This window comes from Abramis brama (assembly GCF_963993115.1).
Source record: "Abramis brama genome assembly, chromosome: 18".
NCBI classification, from domain to species: domain Eukaryota; kingdom Metazoa; phylum Chordata; class Actinopteri; order Cypriniformes; family Leuciscidae; genus Abramis; species Abramis brama.
In genome coordinates, this window is record NC_139980.1 from 12,805,037 (window position 1) to 12,822,402 (window position 17,366).

General features: G+C 37.1%; 1 protein-coding gene across 1 annotated transcript; it reads right to left on the bottom strand.

The window, feature by feature from the left end:
• Positions 1 to 626: 626 nt before the first annotated feature.
• Positions 627 to 13,764, bottom strand: eif5 (eukaryotic translation initiation factor 5). Its single transcript, XM_084091228.1, has 12 exons — positions 13,648 to 13,764; positions 13,156 to 13,385; positions 12,348 to 12,627; positions 12,130 to 12,211; positions 11,875 to 12,047; positions 10,091 to 10,202; positions 9,681 to 9,802; positions 9,431 to 9,592; positions 9,167 to 9,328; positions 5,169 to 5,333; positions 1,135 to 1,275; positions 627 to 995 (listed from the first exon to the last, which is right to left on the bottom strand). The coding sequence occupies exons 3-12, from the start codon at positions 12,417 to 12,419 to the stop codon at positions 897 to 899; spliced, it is 1,290 nt and encodes a 429-aa protein (XP_083947354.1). The 5' UTR covers positions 12,420 to 12,627; positions 13,156 to 13,385; positions 13,648 to 13,764; the 3' UTR covers positions 627 to 896.
• Positions 13,765 to 17,366: the final 3,602 nt, after the last annotated feature.

Genomic DNA, 17,366 nt, shown 5'->3' on the forward strand with positions numbered 1-17,366 from the left:
GTCTCAACCCATTTCCCCCACAGTGATTATCTTTATAACTTTTTGAAGGCTACCAGGACATTGTGAAAGACCAGTGTGCAACAAAGTGATGGCTCAATTGTGGTTGTTTAATGTCATTCAGTGACCCGTTTTTATCTAAGCCAGTAGCTTCTGGCCAGAAAAGGCAGCTGTAGACTATACTGATGATCAAAAATTGAGCTCTTTAAGACTGTCACCTTAAATTCAGAAACATACCCAGCGAGATTTTTTTTTTTTTTTTTTTAAGAATTTAAAAAAGTATTTTATGCTGCTCAGTGCTCACAAAGACTGCATTTATTTGATCAAAAATACAAATAACCTCAATATTGTTTAAAATGTTTAAGTTATTTCAGTGATGACAAAGCTGAATTTTCAGCATCATTACTCCACTCTTCAGTGTCTCATGATCCTTCAGAATCACTCTAATATGCTGATTTGATGCTCAATCATTTATTTTTGTGGAAACAAATAGAAAGTTCAAAAGAACAGCCTTTATTTGAAATAAAAGTCTTTTGTATTGCCAGAAATTGTCACGGTTATTTTTGATCAATTTAAATGTCCTTGCAACATAATTATTTTTTGTGACTCAAAAACAACTAGAAACATGGTGGAATTCACAGGCAAATCTTTAATAGTTGCAAAAATACAAGGGGAACTCGAGTGCATTTTATGCTCTAGAATCTAAGAAACTCATGCATACAAACGAAAGCAACAATTCATCAGTAGAGCTGGTGAGAAGACTAAATAAGTGGCTTTCAGCAGATCGCTAACCTAGGCCTGGAGCTGAAGAAAAGGCCAAAGGAGGTGAAAAGGCATGCGTCTGACAAAAAGAAGCTGAGCAATATGGAAGAGGCAAATTTAGCTTTTTGGTTATTTCTTTAAATGGCATCAATATCAATGTCCTCCTCCTCATGTTCTGACTTCTCAGGTTTTTTAGTCTCCATTTTTAGCTCACGGGCAGAGGAGGAATACACCACCTAGGGAAAAGGGAAATTTGAGCAAATTCTGTGCTATCCAACAATGTTAAGCATCACATTTTGTATAACAATCTTACAAAAAAAAAATCTGAAAACCCTGGTTATGAAAGTTGGTGTGATAATGTGGCTTTTTTTTTACCTCAACATTGTCCTCATCATCATCTTCCTCTTCCTCACTGCCCTCACTCTCCTCCTCTGCCTCTTTGAGCCATTTAACGAAGGGCTCTGCCTTGGCATGAATCTCTTTAGCCAACTCTTTAGAGACATACTTCTTGGACACCTACAGCAAAACATCACAAACAGGTTTAAACTCATGAATACTGGTAGGTAGGGTTGGGTACCGAAACCCGGTACTAATATGGAACCGGACCGAATCAAAACGCAGATTTCGGTGCCACTTAAATGCCTCAGATGTTGGTTCAAATGTTTGCCCTCTGGTTCTTCAAAACGGACACAAGAAGCATCATCACCACCAGGGGCGCGGGTAGATATTTTAGGTTGAGGTTAGGGCTGCACAATTAATCGAATTTCTAATCGCGATTACGATTATGGATGCCACGATTACGTAATCGTTCAAAACCGTGATTACAAAAAAAAAAAAAAAAAAATCCACTCTGCGTGCATTTAGAGCATGTTATGAGAGGCGAATCACAACTACTTCAGAAAACCCAGCACAATAGAAACTACCAGGCAGTGCTATGTGTAAGTATTAAAATAAAAAGAATTTCACCTCAGAAAAACGGACGTTCCTGTGACAGTCATGTCAGCCGTTATAGGCTACTGTGTTCGTAGCGCACACTCTTAAATCGCACGCGCAAATGCGGCGGCGCGCGCTGTGTATAAAATGCAAAGGAAACTACGAGCATGCAACGTTGTTACGTTGTAAATTAGTAAGTCACGAAATAAAAGTAAAATACCAATAAATCATGTTACTGGTATGTCGTGTGTTAGCTAAGAAGGATTTGCATGCAGGTATGATTTTCATTCTATTCACCAGGAGCAGTTTCCATGTTTCATTAACAGTTCTTGTTAATATTGTGTATCACCATGGTAACTGTCGTTTCAATATTAACCCCAAAATGCCACTTTATTTTCACTTTGTGTTATTTTTGATATTTTTAAATGACTGGTGGCTCATACCAACATTGTATTAACAAAAGCTAGTTTGGGACTGCTATTTAATAGATTTAGCATCTATGCCTAATGTTTATTTCTCAGTAGTCTTTACTATTAGTCATATTCTTACAATTAATGTGTATGTTAAGTAAAGGGGGACAGTGTGTGTGTTCACAATTTTTAAGTAAACATGTATAATAATATGTCTATATATATATATATATATATATATATATATATATATATATATATATATATATATATATATATATCAAATGTAAATTGTGATAATCGTAATTAATAATCGCAATTACAATTTCAAGGGAATAATCGGCAATTATGATTTTTGTCATAATCGTGCAGCCCTAGTTGAGGTGCTGTTCTTTTGAATAACAATAGCAAGTCTATAAAACTCGTCAAAACTCTGCAAATCACAAGCATTTATACACTCATTTATACAGCATACACACACAAACTTGACTGCACATCACATTTTTGACATTATTGATACTGCTTTCAATCGTAATGCAACGGACCGGCCTACAGAACATAAATTACGCCTTTAAATAAAGGGTTATTCGGCTGTTTACACTCATGTACAATAAAAAAAGCATGAATAGCGACAGGAAATAGAAGTGCACAAAAAACCTGCCTAGTGCCTACCTTACACAAAACCGTGCCCCTAATCACCACAAGTGATCACTAGTTAACCCTACGATCATTCACACTGGTGTGACTAGAACGTTCAGATCGCGTGATCATCAACTTCTAAATTCAAATCTGCGTTCGTGCGTTGGCAGTGTTTAACAACATAAGGTTTTTTTAGGTTTCGGACATTTAAATACACAAGTACTAGCAAAACAATACATTTATACTTTGTAAAATACACACTGATGTCTATGGAAGCGGCAATAATTATTTTGATTATATTGATGACGTGTTAGATACACATTGTGTAGATAACTATAAAATTTACTCTATTCGTCTCACACTTCACCAGTCACTTGCTTTCATGCATTTCGGGAGAAGTGGATGAATTGACTTGTAAACCTGACAGATAATTGTCTGAACTGCGGTGCATTATAGATCAACTAACATGAATCAATCATTATAAAGGTTTCTTAAATAACAAAACATATTCACTTACATGTATTGAATAAAAAAATATCAGCCAAGGACTGACTGACATATGACGTGGAAGAAAACGATTTGTTGCGTTACATTTAGTAACGGACTGGCGTACATCTAATAAATTATTCATTGAAGAACGTTGTGCAAGTTTACTGCAACAATAGAGCCGCGAATTTCACATACTTTTAAAAATCCAGCATTCAGTTGATCCTGATGAGCGCTCATTGTCAGTTGCTAACATGACGGCGTTTTTCTTACACAGGGTTTCACATCACGGCATTTAAGGTGATACACTATAAAATAACGTCCTTTGGCAGAACATGCAATAAGTCAGGAGAGGTTATTTTGCCAGAGAAGGTAAAAAAAACGGTCATATTTCTGCAAAAGAAATGCTGAAATTTAAAGCTGGTTTGTAGCATAACAAGAATACAGACTACTTTGCTGTTATTAGTACTGTAACTTAGTGTAAAATTATTGTAGTTGAGTTAGGTGGCTTAGGTTTTATTGTGAATTTGTTATGTAAATTTGTTGTGTTTTGTATTTATGTATTGTATTGTATTGACTTATATTTATATATTTAAGTATACTTTAAAAATACATATATTGTTCAATTTAAAGAATTCTTATTTAATTATTATTATTTATTTTTTTTAAAGTCATTCTCCATCATATTGAGGCTCTTTTTTTAAGTATCAGTTCAGGCACTGGTACCGTTTTAAAAGTATTGATTTGGCACCGGTATCGAAAAAAACTGACCGATCTCAAAAGACATGCTCCTGACGTAAGAGGTATGTAGCAAAGCAGTCTCAATCTCTGTCCGGCGTGGGTAAAATTATGCTGAAGGTGAGGTACAATTCATATTTCTCAAACAGCGTGAGTGAATCTCTCTCCCTTTCACTGTTAAAATGCGCAAATGGCTTCAAGTCACCACATCTGCACGCTGCAGAGTTGAGACAGGAATTGTCATGCAGTGGCAATTGAGGCAGTGTCGCGTCGTTTGACTTAAGTTTATAGGCTGCATTTCTTAAGGGGCATGCACTCACACATAAGGCTGCCTCACAAAAAGCTTGAGTACCAAATTGCACTAAATAGTCAAATAGTAGGCATGTAAACAGTCGGTTTTGTCTTACATGAATGTAAACAATTCAGAAAGAAAATGCATGTGTATCAGTATATTGGATCCGTGCATTCGGTCTTAAAGTGACAGCAGCCTAACAACCCTGCTGCTGTCACTGATTTTGTCTTGTTGTTTGATTAACATTGACACTCGCTGCACTTGAAAGAATAACTTTAATTCTAAAGATTAATCTGTATTTAATTTATTCAGGGAAGACCATCCAGTATTATTTGATTCCTTTTTAAAGTTCTACTACTGTTAGACCTACCTGAATAAAACCTTAAAGCACTGTTGATTTCCTTTGTATCTTTATTCCATTTTATTTATTTGTGATATTGCTTGTAAATAGTTCAGTTCTTATTTAACAAACTGTTTACTTGTCTATTTTGTGAATTCAACTCGTGAAATCAGGCTCGTGCTGTGTGTAAGTTATTGTGCAACAAAATTGCCCCATTGTAAAAACAAATGCACTGCATGATCAAACATTTAGGTGAGAATTTTTTTTGAAAAATGCTTCTTATCGACAATCGGCTTCAAAAATCCAATCGGAACACCCTTAAACACTGGACTAGTCAAGTATGATTGCTGTTATCAAGCATGCAGGTCACAGACGTTACCATATTACAACCCCCTCAGACATTCAGGCTAAAATGACAGATCCTTCAAGGGTTGCCTGGCAACGGACCACATCATCCTTCTGTCTATGGCTACATTTATATTTGGTTTCATGCATGTAAACAACTGAGATCGATGTTTGGCATCTGATCATGACAGATTCTAGAATGTCAAGTGTTTTGATGGTAGGTTACCTTTTCAGCCCATGCAAGTATGACATCTTCCTCCAGTAGATCTGCATCATACAGGTCTTTGAGTATAATGGGGACTCTGGGTAAGAGCTGAGTCTGATGCAGCTTCACAAGGCACTCAAACCCACCCAGCAGATACTTCTGAGCTTTCTTATTGTTGTGGCAGAACTGTGGGTAGAAATGTAAACTTCTTATATTTACTATAGTTCATCAACAAGTCAGTATGACATTTGCAAAAGCAGCAATAATGCATTTTAACAAAAGAAATATGGAAAGACTTGTTGATGTGCAACTAATAGCATTTGAGAGATTAAGAAAATAAATCCAGATAATTCACTCCTTTTTTAATTACAACAAACCAGGGTTTTCCATTATCTTGGACTACATGGATATATTAGGTAGCCAATTTTAAAATTATGCACGTTCATGCAGGCAACAAATGTACACGTCAGATGAAGCTGTTCACTGCTGGATTGGACAAAGTCAGTATGGTTTGTGAAAAGCAATGTTTATTAGATAGTCAAAGATTTCCGAACGCTGATGGTAAATGACAACGTATTATACAGCGTTTGTTTTTATACAGGGTTCTTGCAGGTTTCAGCAAGTCAAATTTAAGACCTTTTTAAGACATTTTAAGACCATAAAGATTGAAATTTAAGACCTACACGACGCATTACCAAATAAATATTCAAATCAAAGAATTCATTTTATTTCAATGAATTCAGTAATTGAAAAAGCATTAATTTAATTTGCCGATAAATCACATTAGTAACCTTCCACACCCAACAACGCGTGTCAGAGAAAAGAACAGAATCAGATATAATTTTTTTTATAGAAAATTGCATATTATACTGTAAAAAACACATAATTAGTTGATTTTAGTTGATCATAACTAGAGATGAAATGGCATGAACATTTAATTTCATTATTATAGTGACAAAAATGATCACGGTTATCACAGAATGATGTTCAAAAAGTATTAATAATGTACAATGAAATCAATTCACCAAGTTTTATGTCGAAAACCAGCAAATAACAAATAAATTTAGCATCAATATGCACTTTTTGTTTACATAAACATTAAAATAATACCATTAAAAATGAACATTTTTAAAGTGTCTTGCATGTTATATACTAACATGTACAAGTTAAAATAAAGGTTTAACAAAAAAGGTTTTAGAAAAAGATAAACCTCACATATTTCAGACTTTAAATATTTTTTTATAAATATTTTTTTATAAAAAGAATGAGTCAAAAAAGATAAATTACTGACATTTACAATGCACTTTAGCTTATCTTTTATTATTAATAATAAAATTCGGTCCTATTTTCCCGTCTGGCGTTGCTATGCAACCATGCCCTGCGTCTCCACAATGACAAAGAAGTTGTAGCAGAGCCCGTCTACGGAGAGCCTTGGCACTTCCTATTAGCCCCATTGTATCGATCTTGGTTGCAGTTCCATTAGAATTCCACTGGAGGTGATCGCGGGCGAGTGCAGACTGAATGGGAGTCTATGGGGCTATACGGCTAAATGTGTCTCTTTCACCCGATTGCCGTTGAGAAATCTCAGATTTTATTGTAGGTTTTGCAAGTTCAACATGGGTTATAGGTCGAAAGTTGAATGAACGAGTACTTATGTCCTTTCGATTTCTTACAGGTTGAGTTGTTGTTGCCCATAACACGCTAGCATTCTGCTAATTAAAGCTGATTGGTCAGTGAAGGACTGATTACGACCAGAGATGCCGCTTGATGGCATCGTGGTATCCGAAGCGGGACCAGAAACAAACAAAACAAAAACTCTTCCAGCACGTGTGTTTGCCTGTGTCAGCTGTGTTGTCGATGCCTCGAGAGAAAAGAAAGTGCAGAGTGCGAAAGCACCATAGTGACTGAAGGATTGCCGTAAAGCAGCATCTCTGGTCGTACGATGTGTATGATGTCATTGACATTTTAAAAGACTTTTTAAAGCAAATAAGTGACTCTAAAAAATCTAACACCCAGCAATGTGTAATTTCTTTGCATCTCCTTTCGAATACAACATTCAAATTACTAGACACAAAATTATATCCTGAGAAAAGTGGATTTTGAGGGGTATTTCGCCATAGACCTCCATTCATTCTGCACTCGCCTGCGAGCGCCCCCGCATGGACAGAGACGTGTTACTGCAGCCAGTCCAGAAACCGGAAGTAAGCAGAGAGTGCCAATTCTCTTCCTATTAGACATTCTCTGGTTGTAGTAGCTAATGGATTTTCCACCACCGAAAAACGCTTGCTGTAGCTCTGCCACAAGATTTATTTACGGAGAAGAGAAAAACACCCGTAGTGTTTGGGTGCACCCCCATCCTTCCTGTTGACTGAGCTTTCAGACAGCGCCTGGAAAAAACGAGCGCGTCGCTTCAATAGCGTGCCGCACGAGTGCTATTTTTAGACCGCAAGGCCGCGTGACGTCAGCAACGTAAACCGGAAGGGGGTCAACATAGAAGCACGCTCGCTTATGATTCATGCTAGTACTGCTTGTTTTCTGCCGGTTATCCCTCAAATAAGCCTGGTCATGCTACAGGTAGGCCCTAGATCTGACAGATTTACTTTTTCTGTAGTAAGGAAACAGCCTTAGGGGGGAGGGTAAAATAATTGAGAGAATTTAGATTTGATATTAATTAAAAATTAAGTGTTGTTGGTTGTGACCAAGTAGCATTAGCGATCGCTAAACAAAAAATAAATACATTAATAATAATAATAATAATATAAATTACCCCCAACAACTGTCAGACGCAAGACAACCAGAGGACATAGTATATATGACAGACAGGACATAGGGTGGTAAAAGATAGCTTGTTGAAACTGCAAAATGTCACTGTCAGTGGCGTAAGGCGATGTTTTTTGGGGGAGAAATTCTGTCGATAACAATCTACCTCTGGATCAGGTCGGCTCTTTTTCCCGTCTTTTTCAGCCCTCTACACTCAAGCCATCTCTTCAATTGAATATTTGTATGTTCTTCTACTTCTATACCAGTGAATTTGGCACCGGGGACATCATTCTCGGACAGAGTTAGCAGGTTTAGCTCAGTAGACATCTCGTCCGTAAACTGTTTACATGCGTCTAGCATGAGTGACACGCGCGAGTTTGACCCCCCTAGCAACCGTCGCTAGCTTAATGAATATTAATGAGAAAAGGTGACGTATATCGTGCGGTACGCTATTATGAGCACGCTTACCGCGCGCCTACATTTGAATGAACTTGAGCGCGCAAAAGACGCAATATGTGAATGGCCTCTTGGCGAGCGACCTCCAATCAGGCCGCGAGCGACGTGTTGGAGACCCCAGCACTAGAGCTCCGCTTTGTAGGCTACGACTCCATACTTTTTTACTACTTTGTAATAACTTTCTGCGGCCAGCGTTTATGGAAATAAACGAGGGTAAACCCTTTTTAAGACCTGACTAAATTAAATTTAAGACCGCGGATGAAAATCTGTCCGTTTTTAACACGTTTTAAGGCCTTAAATTTAAAGTTCAGAATTTTAGACTTTAAGACTTTTTAAGACCCCGCGGGAACCCTGTTATAGTACTAATAATATAAAAGCAAATGCTATACTATTTGGTATACCATTTACTTTGTTTAATATTTCTATCTAATAACGTATTAGACAGAACTGTTAAACAGAGATCATAAACTAATGATGATGAAGAATGGGAGCGGTGTGTGGCACTCTTAGCACCGTCAATATAAAAGTCCCGCTTCTGACACATTGGACAAACAGAAAAACGTATCGGTCAATGCAGATATTTAAAAAAAAATGCAAAGGCCGATATATCGGTCGACCACAAATTTTATTAAATTGAGTGCCATTTTTTTTAAACACGTAAATTAATTGGTTAAAAGTGTGACCCCTGGAACTTAATTTAGTGTTGGGTTTTCAAATATTGTGGACAACGAGGGGCCTTTGAATCAAAGATTTGAGAACCATTGTTCTAAATGTTAAAAATGCTAATAGATGTCAGGACGTACCCTGAGGAAGTGACGCTTGTACTTCTTGATCTGGTCACGGATGTTCTCATCAAAGAGCAGCTCGCTCAGAATCAGAGGACCCATGGCCTTTACATCAAGCCTTTCAGCCTCAGCCAAGACCTCTTTATCTGCAGTGTCAATCGCTCCACTGTCCTTCTTTTCCTGAAGAGCAGAAGTAAAAAGATTGGATCTGAATAAAACAGTGTCTATATATAAATAGTATCTTTCTTTAAAAAAAATTCAATAAGATCTTAAGACAAACACCTTTACAAAGTTGTAAAATATGTTGACCCTCTCCTCCAGGGATTTTTCCAAGTCTTCAGTGAGCGTGAGACCCTTGGCGTGCTCGCTGATCTCCTCCATCCTGCGGCGCTGTGCCTCCTCTGTGGTCTCCTCAGCCCAGTCTTCATCATCATCATCCCCATCCTGCCATGATCAAAATCACATTCAACACCAGCATTTCTCATTTCCTCCACTGGTTAGGCTGAAAGTGGTTTCTCAAAGCAGCATTTACCACCGCATCAGGGGCATCTATGTCATTATGGTTCCCAGCCTCTCCACCACTTGAGCCATTCTCTTTGTCTTTCTTTCGGTTTTTCTTTTCCTTCTCTTTTTTCACAGATCCACTGTCATTCTCTACCACAAGACCAGAGAGAGGAAACAGTTCAGTTTATGCATAGAATCAACATGCAATGGGTCTGAATTTTCTGACCACCATTACAGCAGATACTAAGACTGAAACACATAAGGTTAACCCAAATACTCAGAAACTGAAAAGGCCTTCTTTTGGTTTCATGTGAAAATGAAAGGTTTATGGAAATAAGAAAATGACAGCAAGAACAATTTAAAGGTGAAGATAACCAACACATTTACCACTGGGGATTCAAAACCTCAATTCACCATCTCTTTATAATCTGTATTTACCAGGTGGATTCTTGAGAATGAAGGTGCAGAGCTTGTGTCTAGTGTCCAACATGCCTCGGTACCCACAAGCCTTGCAGGAGTTTCCAATGGTCTGCTTCTTGGGATTAATGTGCTACAATGACAAGAACATTTGAAGCAACTTTAAGGTACACTGATAAACAATCTGTACAACAATGAATCCAGCAATAAATCTCTGGGGCAAATAACTCACAACTTCTAAACAAAGCTTCCTGTACTTGAAACCTGCAAAGATTGCTTTGTTGCCATAAAAATGTATGCTTTTCCCTGTATACAGGTGTGTATATCGATATAAGGATTTATCCTGTGTTGTGTCTTATGACCTTACAGACAGTTCATAAGGCAGACTGCCGCATGAAACAGAAACCAGGCCAGCTGAGACTATGCAAAATCTCAGGAAGTCAAACAGTACTGCACTGCAGAGGAAAATCAGTAGAGCAAAGTAAAAGTATTTTGTTCTCAACTGAATATTTCATCTAATAATCAAACTTGTCATTTACTCGGTCTTATGTCACTTCAAACCCATAAGACTTTTTTTTTTTCAAAATATAACATTTAAAACAAAAATGAAGAATTTTTAAATAAAACAAGAATTTATGTCCCTCCATACAAAGTCCTTGCAACCAAAACGTTGACGCTTCAAAAAGGTAATTGACATTGTACAAGTAATGAGGAACAGATTTAATTTAGGCTTTTATTCATAAATATACACCGATCAACACACATGTAGCACATTGCATACGGTAAACGGAAGCTCAACTGTACTTGCTTGATGTGCAAAAACAAACCTCAGTTCGTGCAGAAAATTAAATGTGCTTGTAACAAAAAAACAAAACAAAAAAAACATCATGGTGGCTCAAGCAAGCTTATGTTTACCATATTTGATGTGTACTATGTAGGCATGAGCGGTATATGGACTTTGTAAAGGTATATTGATATGTGGGATAAGATTATATGCTGATATACATTATATCATATACAAAAAAACTAATTATGAGGACACAGTGAGCTGCTGCAGGGAAATGGCACAATCCGAGTGGTCCTAGACAAAACCCCTGCTGTCAATGGCTGGTAGTAGGGCTTTCCAATTAATTCTAATTTAATGTTTTGCCACAATTTTATTATTTAAAAAAAAAAAAATATTCGTGGTTTTGAATAAAAATGTTGGCAAACGTTACAATTAGACATGTTGACAATTCAGCAATGATAACAGTTAAGTGAAGAAAATTATCCGACCAGATGGAGCATCTGATTAACCGCTCACATTGTTTTGCATTTGCACTATGCTGATCACTTCAGGTGTGGTGCACATGGAATATAATTTTTACTAGATGGTTAATAAAGATAGTTACCTGAATTATATACAAGTAATATATTAGTAAAATTGTGAATCGGGATTTTATTTTTTTGCCATATCACCCAGCCCTAGCTGGTAAGTTTTGGCAACTGAAAACAAGAGACTGAATAAATGTAACAATGAGAGACTGAAGTTGGCCTGTATACAGCTAATGACACAGCTACTTTCCTCTGTACACCTGCAAAACAATCTCAACACATAGAAGCCAGATGTGTGACCCCATAGACTCTACCTACTCAGCAACATCCATACAAACATAAAGGGCATCCAGTTCAACTGGGCATCGAGGGCACACATTTTTGTCTAGAATGCACCGGTTCATCAATGGTCTCACTGACCATGACTCATCTATGCATCTTTATTAGCTATAAAAGTCTAAATGTACAGGTAAAATGGAGAATGTATTTACCAAATCAGTTTCAGGATTGTCACATTCAGGACACAGCACAAACTTGCGAATGAATCCATCTAGCATGTCTTGCAGTTTGTTTGCCTCATGAGATCCATTGACGATGTAGCGGTCATTCTTGGAATCGAACTGGGTTTGGGCTCCCAACTCACAACCAAAGAATTTGGTGGGATCTAAACAGGGGTTACAATTTAATGTTATATGAAAAAAACTTATGAAAATTTAAGTAAAACAGCTTTTAAATTCAATGCTCACATGTCGGAGGCCTATTCAGAGCTTTGGCAACATCAACCATGTTGACTATGACTGTTTTAATTCCATTCCCCTTGCCTTCCACCTGTGAGAAATAGAAACAGTTTAGAAGATTATTTATTTTATATATATATATATATATATATATATATATATATATATATATATATATATATATATATATATATATATATATATATATCACATCCTTTAACACCCACCTTTGCAATGATACGGGGCATTTTATAGCGGTAGAACTGGTCCGACACGCTGCGGTTGACATTGATGGACATTTTGGCTTCCCGTATGGTTTATCAGCAAGACGAGAAGATCTTGAATTGGCAATTATTAGTATCTTCTGTTTGGAGAGGAGGGGATGACATAAACGACTGCAAGAGTACTTTGTCTCTGACATGAAAAGGGTACGGCCACTGAGGCTCCAGGCTTGGAGCTCGTTGACTAAGTTCCCCCCAAACAGGTTCCGTCAGCTGCACTATAGCACTGCGAAAGGGAAATAAAACCGAGAATGAGGATTAAGAGCAGAAAACACCAAGTGTCACACAGTTTAGCAACATTACCCCCCTGATATCAAACACAGCAGACATATGAATCGAGGTGTGCCCATTCTCTATAAGACTGACTAGTTATCTACTAGGACCACCTGTCAAAGTGATATTGGGGTATATATATGTCCTGTGTAACTATTTAGAAACAACTCTAGGCTGAAATAAGTTGCTATTTAGTATAGTAAACAGTGGCAGTGTGAGGCTAAGTACAGAGCCTGACATTCTAAATTCGGTGCAGCATTTAGTTTCTGATGGGATAAAACACCAAACAGGCCTCTGCTGAGCAAACCCATGCTGCAGAGTGCGTCACACCATAGAAGGACGCCATTTTATTCGGTGCAGTATGCAACACATTACTGATGCGCACACATAGATCTGATTAAACAAACCAACTATCGCGAGAGTGTTCGCGTAAGTTACACATGAGAGGAAAAAACACTAGAAATAACGAAAATCCACATACCTTTCCCATCCGTAGCTCCTGTCGTCCAGGTACTCACCGTTTTCGCAAAACAAAGACATAAACACACCGCTGGTCGCCCTGAAAAGAGGTGAACTACTGGTTTGAGTTTGTCAGTTTAGTTGGAAACGCTAGTTAGTGGTCGGCACGGCGGTGCCTGACTGGGTTACACCTTGCGAAGCAGAGTGATAAACCCTGGAGAGAAATCTCACGACGCCCTCAATACAGGGGATCTGAAATAAAACAGCACTCATGAGCAAAATTATACAACCAACAACGCAATAATGCCGTTGCGTACTAACATGACTGACGTTACGTATAAGAGCTAGTCAGCTAACATATGGCAGCATAACGTTAACCTGAAACCTAACACGCAGTAGCTCCTCAAGTCAGACTCCGAATATATGTATAAAATGTGCCAAAATCAGAATAATTTCTTATTCAAAAGAATTCCTTGTTGAAAAGGCCAATATGTTTTCGTGAAGTTTTACTCACCTCTCGCACGCTTTCGCCCGTATGCTAAACCACAATGAGCACATAAACCCTCGTGACTCGTGACTTAACTCGGCCAAAAAATAGCCCCGCCCCATCACTTAAACGGCTGTTTTGATTGGCTTCTGCCTCACTGGATTCTATTTGATTTGTCAAATTTTGCTATCAATCATATTGGGCAGTTACTTGCTGATTGGGGAAGATCTCTTTTGTGGTAGGCCACATAACTTATTACTTTAGACATTTTTTATACATAAATGCTGCTTAATGGTATTTACAGATGCCTGTTTTTTATAGTAATGGTGCAAAAAACCTTGCTAATTGGGCAATTCCTGTTATGCATTACATTATTATGCGCCCATCACATATGTCTGGATATATAGCCTGGATAAAATCACTATTTTTTTTAAAGATGGAAATCATATTAGTTTGTTTTTTCTTATTACAATAAAGGGGAATGATGGCATTTTTGCCATGCAATTTCTAACATGAAAACAATATATTTTTTAACAAAATGATTTTATATATTATTTCTTTCCAAGAATTATGAAAAATTATAATTTTTTTAATGATTTGCCTCTCCTTCTACATATTCTGCTTTCAGAAGCAACACAAATTATAGCCTGGGACAGTGGATGACACACAGAGTGAATTCTCTGGATGTGTTTACAAACTACCGGAACAAAAGATTCCTGGCTGAGCACATCATGATGTAGGCCAATGGAGAGGAATGCAGAGGACAAACAGCCAGTGTGGGTCCACAGGATTACCTGTGGCATTTTCAGGGTTCAAAGGGTTTACTGTTGTAAGGGACAGTGACAAAGGCTTTAATCTTTCTTGCACAAAGGAAAATATCCTATATTTCTATCAAAAACATTTCTCAGCCTTCATTAAGTGAAGGTCTTATGTCTGGTTATAGCACTAATTATGACCTAAAAGGTCATAATGTTGTTGTGTTTTTACAGTAATAAAAAGGAAAACATAGCCCACTAAGAGTAGGCTATAGCAAATCAATTAGAATTTTTTTGAAGTGAAAACATAAATGTGATTCCTCTGTTAGGTGAATGCAACTGAATGGGCAACATTTATGAATTTGCCAGATGCTTTAATCCAACATACATTTAAACAATACACTTATTAGTACATGCATTCATTCAAACCATTGGCATTAGCACCACACCCTTGTTGAAACACAGGAACTCTTTATACCCACAAATTAAAATTCTGTCATAATTTACTCACCTTCATGTCGTTCCAAACCAGTACGCATTTCTTTTGCCCCAATTTACCAATAAACGCACATTAATGTGTGGTGGTATAATTTTTTTTTAAAAAGTAAGAGTTCTGTTTTTAAAAAGAGAGAGTTAAATAAGTAATATAGTAGTTAATAATAAAAAAATATAAAAATATATATAGTTTATAAAATAAAATAAAAATTATATATATATATATATATATTTATTATTATTATTTATTTATTTATTTTACACTTTAAAAAAAAAAAAAAATTATATATATATATATATATATATATATATATATATATATATATATATATATTACACAAACCACTTTGTTTTAACAACCTAAATTGGTATGATATAAATTTGTTTTAAAAGGTAAGCCATCTAAACCATTAACATATTTCAATAAACTTCAGTTTAACAGTTTGTCATGTCAAATTTCACTACAATGAATGTTCTCTCTTTAATAACAAATATACATTTTTCTCTAAGAATGTTTTGCTAACATTCCCATTAAGTTATATATTATGTATTAGTTATACATTATTTTCCAGAACATTCAGCTTTATAAATGTTTCATTTATTATTATTTTTATTTTGGTTGTATAAACGTTAATGGAACATTGTTACTTTGGATTTTTTTTCTGAACAATCTGAAACAAGAAGGAACATTTAAAAATGTTAGAACAACGTCTAAAATTTTTCAGAAAAACATTATATGAACGTTGCAGGCCTGTAGACCCTATGTAGCTCCACCCCTTTTCGGCTCTACGCTTGTTGTGTTCTGTCTTCTGGTTTGTATTTCCACAGCATGAGGGTAAGATCTTACAGATTACTTGCAAAATAAGGTGGATAGTCGAGGTTAAAGGTGCATTGAAGAGTTTAGTGGTAATTTAAAAAGTTGTATTCATTAAGAAATTAATTGTGTTTTTGTGAAGAGTCCTTTGAAAGGTGTACAACCAAAAGAGATGATGACTGTACTAAAAGTTTTCTTTAAAATGTATTTTAATTAGGCTATTGGAGTAGGTCGCTCCCTCAATGTAGGCTATTCCGCATGTATTTTCCGCAATGTTTCACTAAGCGTCGGGAACTTTCTCGCTATTTCACTAGCGGCTAATGAATCAGAAGTCTCACACATTCACAGAAAGTAGCCTACTTCCGCATTGAAAAATAAGGTGGATTGCCAAAACTTTTCAAATTTCTATATTGTCTGATGTCATTAATAATAAGAATCTTCTGACATAGCAAGCATCGATGCTCCTGCATGGTCTTTGCGGTGCATTGTGGGATTTTTCAGGAAATGAAAGTTCCAGTGCACTGGAAGTCCCTGACTAGTGAACTAGGGAGATGATTGAGACGCACCGTTAAATTATTGTGCTTTATACCAGTGGAGACAACGTGAGACAATCCTATGAGGTCATAGGATGGAGGTCAACGCCTCCATCCTATGACCCGGAAACCGATCGAGCTCAGCCATCTTGAAGGACATCTCGACCGCGAGGAGGTGAGGATCGAGGAGCGAGAAGGCTTCCTGAGGAGTCATAAGCGAGTATACACAGGTGTATCCTTTGCGGAAGTGTTTTATCGACTAAATGTGACACACGTACATTCTCCTCCCCCTTCACATCGGTCACAATCATTTGAATTTATACTTTACCTTTGCAGTTTAAATAAACCACACATCTCACATATTTCAACAGGGTATCTTGCTTTATTATTTATTATGAATTTCTTAAATAACCAAACTAAAACAATATAAGGGCAGATCCTTTGAACGCTGCGATGACGCTGTGAAATGACACTCGAGTGAACAAGTATTTCAATAAGCTTTCCTTCGATTCCTCCGTCTTCCTTTTCTTTCCTTGCAGCGTTCCCTCGCATCCTACAGGGGGAGGAGCTGAGACGTGAGGAAAGGAAACTAGGGCTGTGTTCCAGTCCACTTTTAGACACACTTGCAAACTTCCCCAAGCACTTCCCTGCCATTTTGAAGTGCGTTCCACTTCGTGAAGTGGATGAGGGAAATATGGACACACCCTCGCTCCCTTGATTTTGACCGAGGGAGCGAGTCTACTTCATATGTACACTTCAGGCACCTATATGTCCCACAATGCAGTACGATTGTGACGTCACCACAGATCTCGTCTAATCACCACCACAACAAACAACTCTATGATATATTAATTATATATTTTTTAATTTAAAACAACCCAAACACACAGATATACATTTGGATGCTGCATTAAACAAATGCTTAAAGGGAAACATTTTTTAAATAATACATCAACTCCATAGCTGATTCCAAGTGATCCAAGGCTTAGGTCGTTTCAATTCAGCCCGCCGCAGTTTCCGCCAGTAATGGGCACTCGGTGCAACGTAAGCAATGACGTACATCCGAGTGAACGAGACGGAGGGAAGTTAGCAAGTGAAGGGCATCACAATTTTGGACTGGAACGCAGCCGAGGAAAGGAAACGAGGATA